The sequence below is a fragment of the Nannobrachium achirus genome (genome assembly GCF_963921795.1).
Source record: "Nannobrachium achirus genome assembly, chromosome: 5".
NCBI classification, from domain to species: domain Eukaryota; kingdom Metazoa; phylum Chordata; class Actinopteri; order Myctophiformes; family Myctophidae; genus Nannobrachium; species Nannobrachium achirus.
Genome location: NC_137814.1, coordinates 51,913,717 through 51,929,052, shown reverse-complemented (window position 1 = coordinate 51,929,052; position 15,336 = coordinate 51,913,717). Strand labels below are relative to the sequence as shown.

Genomic DNA, 15,336 nt, shown 5'->3' with positions numbered 1-15,336 from the left:
GCAATAACAGGACTCGCATTTTCACTCAAATTTGGAATTCTGTAATGGAGTTTTTCTTGAGAGTTGAACAATGTCTAAACTGTGTGTATATTGCTGTATATTTGTAACCATTTCACTATGAATGCTGAATATTTTGTGATTGTGCACCTAATTGACCGCGATAAGAGATATGAGACATTGTATACAAAAGTTGTACTGTGTGTTTTAACTGGTAAAACAAAAACAGAATATAATAAAAAGAAGGAAGAAAATAAAAAAAGAAACATACATACAGTTGACCTGGGTAGGGTCCTCTCACTCTGTTGTGTGCCTCGCTGATGCAGTGCACTGTGCTGTAGAGATAAGACTTGAATGTGGAGAGATAAACATACTGTAAAACCATTTACTACCACCCCCAGCCTAGCAGATACTTGGGTAGGAAGGCCTTTCATTAGCTTACATTAGAACACTCCCTCTGTTTATTTTTAGCACACGCACGGACCCATACATACACTAACTAAAATATGCACTTGCAAGGCTTCATAAACCTCATTATAGACCTAAATGTTTATAATTATGCAAACAACTTAAAACCAGTAAAGGCATGGCTTATGGTGTATTGTCCAACTCAAGCTACACATGCGTTATAAACTCAGTAGGACACTTTACTTAAAGATCAACCCTATAATGCATTATAATCACATTTATAATGCATTATAATGCAAGGCTTCATAACACTCGTTATAAATGTTTTTAATTATGCATAACAACCTATAATAAAGGCACTTTATAACTGTCGAAAGTTATGGAAGTTAAAATATGCATGAATTGTGACCAGCACTTCATAAACCTTGTTATTCTATTATACACTGTAGGCTACTGTCTGCTGTGCTGACACAAAAGATAAAATAAGAAAATATATAAAAAAACGAAATAAAGATACATAATTATAAACATTTAAGTGATAACAAATTATGCCTTATAACAGCATTATAAATGCATTATAGACACAAGCTTCAAGTAAAGTACAAATGTTTCCCAAGCGGAAAGATAAAGATTTGGCAGCGGTGGGATTTGAACCCACGCCTCCGAAGAGACTGGAGCCTTAATCCAGCGCCTTAGACCGCTCGGCCACGCTACCACACTTCCTTCTGTTTCCTCACTCTCTCTTGGTTTTACTCTGCCCTTATCTCTCTCTCTCCCTCTACCCAGAGGGATCTCCCCTGAGGATTGTGATAGATATATATTGAACAACTGGCTCTCTGCAATACTGCACCTTAGACCCAGAGCTCTCTATTGGAGAGTCGCGCCAACTCTGTTCACTTCATGGGACCAGGTCTTCTGCATACACATCTATTGGCGAATCGTGACAAATTGCGAACCGGAAGTTTGCAGAATGCATTAGAGTCTATGAGGGAAAAGTAAAATCTCGAGTTACATGAACCTGCATGACCGGCACCGTTTCTGACCACGCATTGGCAGAACTCTCTAATACAAGGCTCTGCTTAGACCGCTTGGCCACGCTACGGACATTATTTAATTTCCTCTCTCTGTCTTCCTTTCACTCTGTCCTGATCTCTCGATCTTCATGTCTATGTGTAATTTAGATAGCATTTTTATGCTTTTATGTTCTGGGACTTTATAAAGGTGCTTGGTCTACCTACCTTTTTTTCTTAGATTACTATTTCTATGCATTTGATGTATTGATGTTGATGCATTGTGATTTATTACCTTGCTTATTGCAAGTCGCTCTGGATTAATAGGGTCTGCTAAATGGCTCTCTCTCTCACGCTACCCTGAGGGATCTCCCCTGAGTGAGGATTGTGATCTACGACAACTGGCTCCACTGCAATACAGTTTGAGTTGTTCAGATGTTTTTCTGTCCATAACAGATCCAGGAGATGAAATGGGTGGATGTAGGTGGCTGGACCGGCCTGGGAGGCTCCCTGCTGGGGACAAAGAGGTATGGTGTTGTGCTGAGTGCTGACCCAATCACTGTTCTAACTCATCATCTGGTTTTGTGGTTTATTTTATTTTATTTTATTTTATTTTATTTTATTTTATTAGTGGTGCTAGCCACTCCTACATCCATCTGTGTCTGTTTGTCCCAAGACTCAGAGCACTCACATCTGTCTGTTTGTACGCCCAGGGTCACATTGGCCAAGCTTCGTGGGACGCTTATTGAAAATGTATTGACAAAGTATATTATGGGCAGCAAAAATATACACATCCGAATTCCGTGGCAACATGCACAGGTGTAGAATATATAGCATCATACCATTTATATTACCATAATATGCAAGTTGAAGTTTGAATGAAATTTGTAGCTCAAAGAATGTCGACTAGTTTTAAGTGCCAAAAATGAGGGATACTTGAAAAAATGTGTATGGTAGAAAAAAATGGTAAGAAAATTGTAAGAAATTGGTAACGAAATAAAATACAAGCTAAGATAACTGTGTAAAGCTGAACAAGTTGAAGTTTGAACGAAATGTGTTGCTCAAAAACAAAAGACTAGTTTTAGGTGCCAAAAAAAGTGGATGGGACAACTAAAGCGAGCCCACAATCAATTCATAAATACCTTTTTTTTATGAAGCCTGTATTGTAGTACTTAATTGTCTTGCTGACTTCAAGACACTGTCATTGTTCACATTTTGTGTTTTGCTTTTTAAATTTTAGCACAGTTGAGTGTTGATATCTTTGACCTTCCATATCGTAGAACTCTTCCTGCCAAGCATGCGAATGACATAGCTAAACAGATGAGGACACACAACATCAATGCTCTACTCGTCATTGGCGGCTTTGAGGTATGTTAACAAACATAGTTCAGCCTGCTTTTCCTGCAGTTAATCATTAAGCATAGTGCAAGTAGTTCATAATGTTATTTAATTACCATTAATTAGCATTATATATAAGGAGATTTCTGGTTTGCTCTGTGTCCCCCATGGCTGTCCCGGCCACCACAGGCTACACCAGTGGTTCTCAAACCTTTTCAAATCAAGGACCCCCAAATTAATATGTATTTGGCTGTGGACCCTCATCGGAAAATATGTTGCAGATGTTTAACAATAATTTAACTCTTGAGAGCATAAAATGAAACCAAATGGACCTGTATGGGTTATAGATCTAGAAGGGTCCATTTGGTTACCAACTCTACATCATTTAGCTGGGGACCACCTGGAAACCCCTCAAGGACCACTGGTCTGGGGTATTCAGAGGCAAACTATCTAAATTATTATTGAATACTCTAGTTTTTAATTTTTTACAAATGTTGTTTCATATATGTTATTATTATAACATATGACAGTGGTTCTCAACCTTTTTGGGGTACTGGACCCCTGACCCCCCCCCCCCCCCCCCCCCCCAATGTACTTACAGAAGGCATTAGTTTACCTTTAATACAAGCCTGTCTAAAATAAAGGCCTATTACAGTCTGCCGTTTAAATAGTTTAAATAGAGCTCAAGTCACTATTTGAGCAAATACAATATATCTGCAAAGGCCATGGGATCTTTTTCAAATATATATTTTCATTATTTCATGGACCGCTTGAATCCACAACTAGGGGTCCGATTACCCCAACTGAGAAACACTGTTATATGGTATCATCGTATTGTGTATCGTATTTAAATCCTTTTTCATCCATTTTCACTAGGTCGTATTATTATAACCCATTTCATTTGTACATGTTTATTCATCACATTCATATCATTCAGTTCCATATACATCTAGTTACAATCCTAGATAGTTTCATAAATCATAACATGGGTTCTCTCCCAGTGTTTGACCCATCCCTGTCTGTCTGTCTGTGTGGAGCTGCCCATGAGCAACTCCTTTCTGTGTCTCAGCGTCCGTCGTGATAGGCCTGGCTCCCTCCCTATGGCCCCACCCACCCACTGGGATAGGCCTGGCTCCCTCCCTATGGCCCCACCCACCCACTCTGATAGGCCTGGCTCCCTCCCCATGGCCCCACCCACCCACTGTGATAGGCCTGGCTCCCTCCCCATGGCCCCACCCACCCACTGTGATAGGCCTGGCTCCCTCCCTATGGCCCCACCCACCCACTGTGATAGGCCTGGCTCCCTCCCTATGGCCCCACCCACCCACTGTGATAGGCCTGGCTCCCTCCCTATGGCCCCACCCACCCACTGTGATAGGCCTGGCTCCCTCCCCATGGCCCCACCCACCCACTGTGCCCCTCCCACTCCCACACCCTGTCAGTGTTCTCTTTCTCCTCTAGCATCAAAACACTAGTGATGGGCAATCCCTTTCATTTCAGTGAATTCGTTCACGTTCACGGTAATGATCCAGTCAAGCGATTCGTTCACGTTCACCGTTCATATCTCCCCGTGAAAAACACTATCGCGGGAGCGTTTTTATTACGTCGCGAGTACAGCCCGCCCTCCCGTCCTGTGTGCCGGGGGCTATTAGGGGGAGGGGGTGAAAGTGTGAACGACACATTTCAGGGATTTGAACGAATCGTTCACGAGTCTTGCTAATGATTTGATTCTTATGAAAGAATCACTCATGAACGACACATCACTACAAAACACACTGCTCCTCTCTCCACAACACTTCTCCCATATACAGTTTATCTATCTCACGTCGTTCCTCTATCGTCAGCCAAAGATAGTCAATGTTCTCTAAACTTGCATAGCCTTGGGACTGATATTCTAAGTACATCATAGATATTAGACTGGATTATAATCCTGATCATCGCCTTGCCTTCATCTATTGGTCATGTAAACAACTATGCATGATGGCAACGTGAACACTGTACATGGGTCAATAGTAGCATCTGTAGGACATCACAGGCTATGAGCGCCTGGCACCGCCCCTCCCTCAACCTGTCACTCACTGCCCTTACAATCTGCAACCCCAAGTCTATTTAACTCCTACACGGTCTCCCCCAATGTAAGCTGTGTTTCCAATGGAATACCAGTGCATTGCTGGGATAAACATTTAACATAGATCACGAGCATTACTAACATGTGATTGTTCTCACCTTACTGGTAAAGTGTCGCTATGCATTCACACTTACGTGATGGCATAACAATGCAGATATTCTGACAAGGTGGGGTGGTGTGATATTGATGGTATGAAATTTACCGGCAATCGAAATTAAATATACTAGTACGTTGCAGGCATTTCAAGTGATTATATAAGCTCTATAATGTCCCATACCTTCTGACAAACCCTCGTGGCTCTGCCTCACTGCTGCAGGCCTACCTTGGACTAATGGAGCTTTCCGACTTGCGGGACAAACATAGCGAGTTCTGTGTTCCTATGGTTATGGTGCCGGCTACGGTCTCCAACAATATACCTGGTACAGACCTCAGCATTGGTGCAGATACTGCTCTGAACGCCATTACTGATGTAAGTGTGGCTGGGAGAGTGTGGTTTGCGTGTGTGTGTCTGTGCACACACACACAGACACAGACACACACCACCCAGCCGGGTTAGATCTGGGGCTTTGCTGATTGGTGCTTGTCACCTGACATTAACCATGCAGAACAAGTCCTAGTCTGGTTCTGAATCGTGCATTGACAAAGGAATGTAAGGTAAACTAAACTGAGGATAGATGAATAGATTAGAGCCAGCTGACTTGCTAATGATCAGATTCGATCAGACAACACGTTTCACTCTCAAAACTGTTTTGCAATTCAGTTTATGTCCAAGATCATCGAGCTACTTGTGGCATATACAATCACTGAATAAGAGCTTAGCCTTCGGGCGAGGTGATAAAAGACACCGCAGCATGGACAATGCACTCAGACACATTTAATCCTTCAGCTAATAAGACAGTGTTTGCATATTGGAGTACACACAGACAGAACACGTCTAGATTGTTCTTGCTGGTTAATGTTGGAGACGGGCTAGCAGGTCAGCATGTGTCCCAGGTAAGTGTTAGAGGCATGCAGTGATGTTCTGTGGCATGTTTGGCCTGCGAATGACCCATGCAACGTGTGTGTGTGTTTGGTAAACAGCATATGACTGGTGGATGGTCTGGTACAATACAACACAGCATCAACACACTTCCCCTTTAAATCTAAAGGGGTCTAGTTTGCATGTTGTGAAGGTAGTGCTACAATAACAATTCCATTAGTCCAATTCCACTGACCCAGCTTTCAGCCATTATTCAAGTTAATTTTGTATATTCATCCAAATGGGTTAGATTCTCAATCTAAACCATTTCATCCAATGTTACCGATTGGATAAAATGACCGAGAATCTAAACATGATTTCCTTTAAGTAGCTTAACTATTCATTAGAACATCACTAACCTGTTTTCATGTATAAATGTAAATACTAACTTGTCATTCATATCATTGTTGGTTTGAACCAGACCAAGGCTCCTCCATCTTGTTTTGAGCATTGTCTGCATGCCTGACATGATGACATGTACTACCACTCAAGCTCCAGGACAAAAATGGAAATGTCAGTAGTGCCAGTGGGTGGATTTTTTAGATAGGGAGCGGTTGTGCGCACGTGAGCGATCGTCTCGTTAATATGTAGGTCTATATTTACTTGCAAAATGGGGGAACTTTAGTGTTGTCATAATTATGCATTTAACTCGCAGCCACCTCTGTAATTTAATTAGTTCATTATCAGCCACACTGTTATCCAACTCGTTTGACTGCTTCAGACAGAACTTCTCACTCCTACTAAGCTACTCATCAGGCCACACAATGGATGGACCCTTAGCTATGCATCAACCAGGTCGGTAACTGCTGTTAATTCAAGCTGTGATATACTCAGCAGGTTTTGTTAGCGAGGTGCGAAAACAGCCAAAGGTGCATGTGCTTCAAAGCTAGTGGAGTGGCGTTCCACATAGCTCCAGCGTTCATCACCTTTATCACCGCCAGTCAGGTTGACAGCCCTGCCCCTCATGTCTCCTCGCGGCCAATGGGAAGCCAAAGCCCTCTATCACACGGAGAGAGTCACACGCACACAGCAGGCACTATACATGTTACAGGGCTGTGTCTTAATGAGCTGCAGTGGCTTCCTTTCCCTGTTTCCGTACTGCTCACACTGGGTTGAGAGGTTGAGCCGTGGACAAATGGAAGGAGTAAGGGCTTATTGTGTCTCACTAGAGCCTTTTGAAGTGTTCTCCACTATGGCTGCAGTGAAAAACAGACATTCACCAGTCAATATTGATTAAGAAAGTTACTTTCTGGTGCAGAAAAGCAGAGAGAGGCCTTTAACAAAAGCATTGATTCAGGCGATGTTACACCTATTAAGAGCTACAATCCCACATCGCATGACGTAACTTCTGTTAAACGCAGCACTTCCGCTAGAAATCTTGGAACCAAGCGGAAGTCATATTGTACCCAGGATGATCCTGTCCTGAAAATGGAAATGGGACCAGAATTCTATTGGTTGGGACAGAGCGGGGGGTGGGTCAATACATGCTATTGTTTTGGGAGCTTGTCAATCAAGCTAGGCATATGCTATTTTATCATCATTATCATTTTAAAATATGTGGGACCCTAATTTAACAAAACGCATATCATGGTGATTGAAAGAAGACTTGTTTATTGAGATAATACATTAAAGTGTAAAGTTCGGCAAAACCCCATTCCTTGGAGCATAATTGTTTTTGGTATCAGCAGGGGGGGAAAACAGCCGCCGTTCATAATGAACATTCTCTTGAAGTCTCTTCCTATTTCGCCTCAACTTGCAAGCATATATACAGTATGATACTATATGCCCTTGCCCTATGCGGATACTATATGCCCTTGTTCCAAACGCAGCCAAGGACACAAGCCGAGGGAGCCACTTCAGACTTCTTTTTAGACGCCCTGCCTAACATTGTAGCCTCCCCCGCACACACAGCACCGTAACACATCCCCTTCCAGCAAAAAATAGCACTGTAATGTAAAGCCTCTATCAGAGTCCAGGGTGAAGAGCTATTCACTTCACCGCGGTGTAGTTTTCTAGCTATCACCTAGAAATACATAACAAAGCCTAGGTGATAGCTAGGAAACTACAACGCGGTGAAGTGAATAGCTCTTCACCCTGGACTCTGATAGAGGCTTAAGGCTCTCTGTGTAGTGCGCCCCCTGGTGGGTCTAACCGCTTGGCCGTCACCGTCAGGCCTTTGAGTGTCTGCTGCAGCTGTACGAGCTCCGGAAGTACCACGAGGAGTTCTGCGTCCCCATGGTCATAGTGCCCGCCACCATTAGTAACAATGTCCCCGGCACTGACCTCACCATCGGGGCCGACACCTCGATCAATGCCATCGTGGAGGTAAGGTAGTCGTCATGGACACTACGGTACAGTACTGAGAAATTTAAAATAAATGTTTACTTTGGATCAATATATAGAAAATGGAGCCTCACAGCTCACACACTGTAGCTCCCTTCGCCAAAGCTTTACACAGAGTGAAGTTTCGAGACCGTGCTCTTTTTTTTTTGGTGCCAAAGATAGCTCTAAACAGCGCTCTATTTTCTACACATTGATCTCAGCTCACTTCATGGCCAGCAACTGTCTTCAAGAGGTTGGGTTTGCGCTACTACTCTTAATCTTACGTTACGTTGTTTAGATCGTAGGTTCTCAAACCTTTTGGGCTTTCTGAATCCAATTATCCCCTTTTTATCGACAACGACATTTTGACTAGAAAATACTGACATCAAATGTCCAGTTTGTCAATGTCAATATGTTGAAAATAAAAGTAAGTAGGCTGTTTTCTATTCAGTATTAGTACTAACATGTGTACTTAATTTGTTTTAAAGCTATACAGAGCAGCACGTTCAAATACATTGGTCAATGTTTTATCATTAAACATAACATACAATAGAAATGTTCCATGTTCTCTCAAGTACTCTCTGTAGTACCTCTGTGTACCCATAGGGATACACGTACCTCCATTTGAGAAACACTGGTTCAGATCAATAAAAAATAATAAATGTATCTTGATATTAGTGTTAGTTGCTTTACCTCACCTGTGAAATGTAAAAAAAAAAAAGAATCAAAGCAAAATGAAAAAAGGAAAACGCAAAGTTAAGGAGTTACTAAATGATGCTACAGTACATGCTGTAGTACATATTATTTACATACAGTAGAAACAGAGGTAATGAGCCGGTTCCTATACACTGCATGAATGTGAGTGTTAATATTTCTCTGGTTAGATGTATTGCAAGCAGCGCTTTGTGAAAGCTTTATCTGTCTCGTGGGTAAACTTCTTTAACCACTTAAACCCAATACCCTTTATTGACCAGGGTCCTTTTTTCACTCTGACACCAAAAATCTTTGCTGAGAGTAGCCGATCCACAAGCTTACAACGCGTAGCGAGCTTGTGGTTCTGCTATTTCTGCAGAATATGACACAGTTATGACACATTGTCATGTCGTCTCATGTTGTTTGTGGTACCAAATGTGGGACATTTTTAAATAAAACTAAACAAAACATTTTCGGGTAGATAACTGTCAATTCAATATTAATTAATGTGCTAAACCCCGCCCCTCTGGTCCCTCAAACTGTAAACAAAGGCAAAGAATTCTTTATTGGACCCAGGTCTGCATGTAGCATGTAAAAGATAGCAGCATGTTTGATGCTGTCAGTTTTATTAAAAAAAAGTGTTTTTACAAAAGAATGTTTTCACATGCATGCCAAACATATGGGAAAATCTACCATTATGTTGATTAATGATGAGTATGTGTGTGTGTGTGTGTGTGTGTGTGTGTGTGTGTGTGTGTGTGTGTGTGTGTGTGTGTGTGTGTGTGTGTGTGTGTGTACTGTATGTGCCACTGTTTGTGTGCTTATGGCTTCCTTTGATGTGTATACTATACATGCGGATCTGTTTGTGTCTGTGTGTATATATTCCTGTATATGTGTGTGCGCACACATGCGTTTGTGTTTGTGTGTGTGTGTGTGTGTCTGCATGCGTGCGTGCATGTGTGTATGTCGTGTGTGTGCGTGCACAGACCTGTGACCGCATCAAGCAGTCAGCCAGCGGTACGAAGCGGCGTGTCTTCATCATTGAGACCATGGGAGGCTACTGTGGCTACCTGGCCAGTGTGGGGGGGCTGGCTGCAGGCGCCGACGCTGTCTACATCCACGAAGAACCCTTTGACATCCGGGAGCTGCAGGTGAGACGTTACACTGTTGCTGTTCACAGCGGTGGACAAAGCACTCAGGCCAAGGAGAGAGAGAGGAGATAGGGGTGGGCGATATGGAAAAATACAATATCACGATATTTTCCCAAGCTGTATCACGATACACAATTTTAACACAATTCTTTTTCACGTTAGGGCCGTTTGGGACGTCTAAATTGAACTTTACAAGTACTTAACTCTGACAGTATACAAATTAAACCAAATGGACCCGTAATTTGTATACTGTCAGAGTTAAGTGGAGACCTTAACATTTTAAAGTTTGAGAACTACTGATTTAGACCAAAATGCAAGTTTAAGTTAGATTCTGCAATGAATCTCTGTATTAACAATTCAACAGGATTTTTGAGCGGTGGTCACACCGTCTCCATAGCGTGGCCGTGTGTGTAGGTATGTTTGTATGTTTGTATGTGGGTGGGTGGGTGGGTCTGTATGTAGCCTCAAGTGGTGTAGTACCTTTTATGACCACACATGTTAAGGGAGGGGCGCTGTTTTCAGGCCAGGCCAGGCCAGGCACACACACACACACACAGGGGGGAAGGGGGGAGGGGTTGGTGGGTAAGAGGGTGCTGTCGAGACTAGCCTGGGGGGGGGGGGGGGGGGGGGCGGGGGGGAGGTGACATAATTCATAGATCTAGAACACATCGAATTCATAGATATAGAACACAGAATATGTACAGTACAGTACAGTTAGGTACAGTAGAGTACAGTATACAGTACAGTTAGGGGTTGGTGGGTAAACCACCGCTCAGTTCACACGGGTGTGATTTTTTTATAAGGCTCCCTCATTGTATCACGATATATACGATACCTCTGAAAAGGCATATCGTGGAGACATTGTATCGTCTCAACGATAATTATCACCATATCGCCCAGATGCCCACCCCTAAGAGGAGACAGCTGCGAAAATCAGAAAGAATCAACCCTGATCCGAAAGAAGGAAGTACAGTACAGTGGTGTAAAGTAACTAAGTACATTTACTTAAGTACTGTACTTAAGTAAAGTTTTTAGGTATTTGTACTTCACTTGAATATTTCCAATTTCCAATACTTTTACTTCTACTCCACTACATATCGGATCCAAATATTGTACTTTTACTCCACTATATTTATTTGAAAACTTTAGTTACTTGTTACTTTGCAGATATAAATAACAACAATATTATAAGACATACGTGAACCACTTTAGTATTGAAAATAGCCAATCTAAAAGCTCACAGTGTGTCGCATCGAGACGCGTTGTGAGCTTGTAGATCTGCTATTTTCAAACATTTTGTACTTTTACTTTTGGTACTTTAAGTACATTTTGATGCCAACACTTTCATACTTTTACTCAAGTACATTTTGAATTCTGGACATTTACTTGTAACAGAGTATTTCTATATTGCAGTATCTATACTTTTACTTAAGTAAAATATGTGAGTACTTTTTCCACCACTGGTACAGTAGAAGGTTCCGGAAGGGCACATCCCATCCAAGCACTGTTGGATGGGATTTGATTTGATCGATGGATGAGAGAACCTAATCTACTCTTTATTAGGTTACTCGTTGTCTTTGATCACATAGTGTGTGTGTGTGTGTGTGTGTGTGTGTGTGTGTGTGTGTGTGTGTGTGTGTGTGTGTGTGTGTGTGTGTGTGTGTGTGTGTGTGTGTGTGTGTGTTTGTGGATGCTTAAGTACATCCATTTGATATCGCTAGATTGACAAGAGTCTACACACTTGGATTGTGCAGTGTTTGACTTCACTTTGAGCTTTCAATCTATCAGAACTGTATCAGTGCATACGAGGTCTCCCAAGTGCGTGGAAAATCGCTCTCATCAGTTTGGACTCGCCAATGCTCCCCGCAGCTTAGCATAGATTTAGCCAGGTGGAGCCGTGGGTATCCTGCATATTACTAGACTGAAACCACAGCAGACATGCAGATCTGAGCAAACGATGCCTTACATCCATTGATCACATCACAATACCATCAGTACCATTTAGCATGCAAGGCATCAATGTATAATGCACTACAATAGTACTGTATATTAACTCTAGCGTGAATATGGGCAAACACAATTCCTCATTATGTGCAACATGTTTTGCTGATAAACAGATTTAAATTATATAGAGAAATAGATATGTTAGACTAAGATATGTACTAAGATCATTAACCGAATAACTGAACTGACCAACCAATAGTTGCCAACCTTGCCATTCACTGACAGTCTTTGTCGGTGTATATGTGAGCAGGTGACCTAGATCAGTGGGTCTCAACCTGCGGGTTGGGACCCCCAGGGGGGTCGCCAGTTTATTTTGGGCGGTCCCCAGATGATTAACTTAATGTGCAACATTGTTTTGTCACTCAACAGTAAACAAACCCACATAAAGTGTATAGAGGGTATCTGCACATTTCTTACGTGACAATAAAAGGACCTTTTAATATCTCTAAAATGACAAATTAAGCATTGGCCAAATTGTCAAATATTAGAGGCAGAAATTGTGAAACCACTGACCTAGATCATAGCAGCACGTGTAATGGATTTATTAATAACTCACAGAGCTGCTTCATTCCTTCCATGATTGACACAAATGTCATGGGATTGTAAAGTTGCATGAGAAGGTGTCGTTCTCATTGCATTTACATTTTTTTTTTTAAATCTATGATTGAGTTAGTGGTTTGTCCATACTCACATTCACACTGACAGAGGCACAGCACATCACGGCTGCACATACCGGTAGGGCATTCAACCATTGATTAGTTATTGTAATATATCCTATAAGTCAGTGGTTTTCAACCCTTTTCATATCAAGGACCATTATTTATACAGCATTTGAGCCACAGACCACCATTTGATGAAATTTAGCCTCTCTGACCCAAAACATAAGATTTTGTCAACATTATTAAATTCCATGCTGTATTGATGTTGGTACCATAGGAGAGATAAGTGTCAAAACGTTGATCAAAATAACAATTCTTCTACATTCTCTAATTGAGGTAGACTTCTTGTAAATTAAGTAATGCATGGTGTTTAACAATAATTTAACTTCCAGGTCCATTTGGTTTCATTTTACACTCTCGAGAGTTCAAGATCTAATAAGGGTCCATTTGGTTGCCAACTCTCCCATCATGTAGCTGGGGACCACCTGGAACCCCCTCAAGGACCACTGGTTGAGAACCACTGTTGTAATGTATCCTACAAGTAGTTGGATCTAATGTTTCTCAGTGAGTCGTATTACAAAAGGGTAAAACATCATTAGGTTCATAGTATTGCATTTATAACACAACACTGCACTGTAATTAGGAGAAGGAGATCAGCCGGAGAATCGGAGCAGCAGGAGCGGTTTTGCAGTCGCTAAATCACACTGTTGTGAAGAAAAAAGGCAAAACTCTCTGTCTACCAGGCAATCTTCGTTCCTACTCTCACCTATATGGTCATGAAGTGTGGGTCATGACCGAAAGTATAAGGTCGCGGGTGAAAGCGGCCAAAATGGGTTTCCTCAGACGGGTGGCTCCCTTAGAGATAGGGTGAGAAGTTCAGTCAACCGAGAGAGACTTGGAGTAGAACCGCTGCTCCTACACTTGGAAAGGAGTCAGCTTAGGTGGTTCGGGGCGGGCATCTAATACGGATGCCCCCCGAGCGCCTTCCTAGGAAGGTGCTCGATGCACGTCCCACTGGGAGGAGACACCGTGGCAGACCAAAGACCAGGTGGAAGGATTACATCTCCAAACTGGCTTGGGAACGCCTCGGTATACTCCCTGGGAGGGAGTGGAAGAAGTTGCTCGGGATAAGGAAATCAGGAAGTCTCAGTTGGAACTGTTACCCCCGCGACCGGATTCCGGATAAGCGGTTGAAGATGGATGGATGGATGCACTGTAATTAGGCCTCAGTTTTAACTTATGTATATTCATTTACAATGAGTGCCCCCTAGTGGTCATAATGGTCAGCCTGCAGCCTGTCCCAAAGATTGAGGGGGCCGGTGTCTCGTGTAGGTTACAGACAGAGACAACATCAACCTGCGTAATGTGACGTAATCTCCTTCTCTCTGTCTCTGTCCCCCTCTCTCTCTCTCGGCCGCTTTCTCTGTCTGTCTCTCTTGCTCCCCATCTCTGTGTGTGTGTGTCTCTCTCTCTGTCTGTGTCTCCCTGTCTCTGTCTCTCTCTCTCTCTCTCTCTCTCTCTCTCTCTCCCTCCCTCTCTCTCTCTCCCTCCCTCGCTGCGTTTCAGGCAAATGTGGAGCATCTAACTGAGAAGATGAAGACGACCATTCAGAGAGGTTTGGTTCTGAGGTGAGAGCTGTTGTTTGGTTTCTTTACGTATCGTGGCTTGTGTTCCTAGTGTCGATACAGGTGCGAGACCTGTTCTTTATCTGGTTTATTAATAGAACACCACTTTGGACATTAAGTAACAAGGTTGAGGCAGGGGAAGCAGATGAGTGAAAAGATAAGAGCGGGCGAGGATAGATTTGGTTCATAATGCTGAATTAAATAAACTTTGTGGTAGGTGTTTGTCGATGGTTTCGTTGCATCGTGATTGCGGTTTCTTTGACATTTTCTGATGAAGGTCGTTCCCTAAATGTCTAGAGAGAGAGAGTTTGTTTTTTTCCTTTCTTAGATGACTACACTGTGACGCTTCCTTGACATCTGGTGACGTACTTCTCTGACCTTCTGTTCTGTTCTGCGTGTGCGTGTGTGCGTGCGTGCGCGGAGGCGGGTATGTGTGTGTTTTGTGTGAGTCACTAGAGTTTTACCAGACAGACATAAACTGCATGGAAACAGTATAATAATCAGCTATGACATCCTTTAGCTAACATTTAATAACTAGCTTCCCTGGCTGCAGGATCCTTTTTTTAATGTGATCGTTGGTGTCTATTGTCGCCCTTTATGTCATCGCACTCTGGAAAGCACTCCCAGCAGGACAGAGAGCTGTGAATGTAGGACATAATGTGGTGTTATGAACAGCATGTAGGTGACATTGCTCTGTGTGTGCATGCATGTGTTACAGTAAGATATAGGCATCGGTAGTCTTATTATTCTAGCCAGATACACACAATTATATATTATGTCTAGCTGGCAGTTATGTAGCAGTTATTTTCATATTTGATTCATCTGTCTGTTTATTCAGTCATTTGATTAATCTGTGCATAATCTGTGCAATTCTTCTAACCAGGTTAACTAATGAAGTAAATAAATAAATAGATGATGAATGCTCATCACTCGTTATCGGTTATCGGAACAGACAGCATTGCGTAATAGTTTATGTTGACTAG

The 15,336-nt window shown here is 42.4% G+C and overlaps 1 protein-coding gene across 1 annotated transcript in view; it reads left to right on the top strand.

Moving 5' to 3' along the window:
* Positions 1 to 15,336, top strand: part of LOC308285156 (ATP-dependent 6-phosphofructokinase, platelet type-like) — a gene marked incomplete at both ends in the record, with an annotated part of 91,539 nt that overhangs the window by 72,907 nt on the left and 3,296 nt on the right. Inside the window, 6 exons of the mRNA XM_080725873.1 lie at positions 1,872 to 1,942; positions 2,696 to 2,783; positions 5,198 to 5,350; positions 8,072 to 8,224; positions 9,901 to 10,065; positions 14,295 to 14,356. Coding sequence (XP_080581999.1) covers positions 1,872 to 1,942; positions 2,696 to 2,783; positions 5,198 to 5,350; positions 8,072 to 8,224; positions 9,901 to 10,065; positions 14,295 to 14,356 — 692 coding nt within the window. The remainder of the gene's footprint in view (positions 1 to 1,871; positions 1,943 to 2,695; positions 2,784 to 5,197; positions 5,351 to 8,071; positions 8,225 to 9,900; positions 10,066 to 14,294; positions 14,357 to 15,336) is intronic.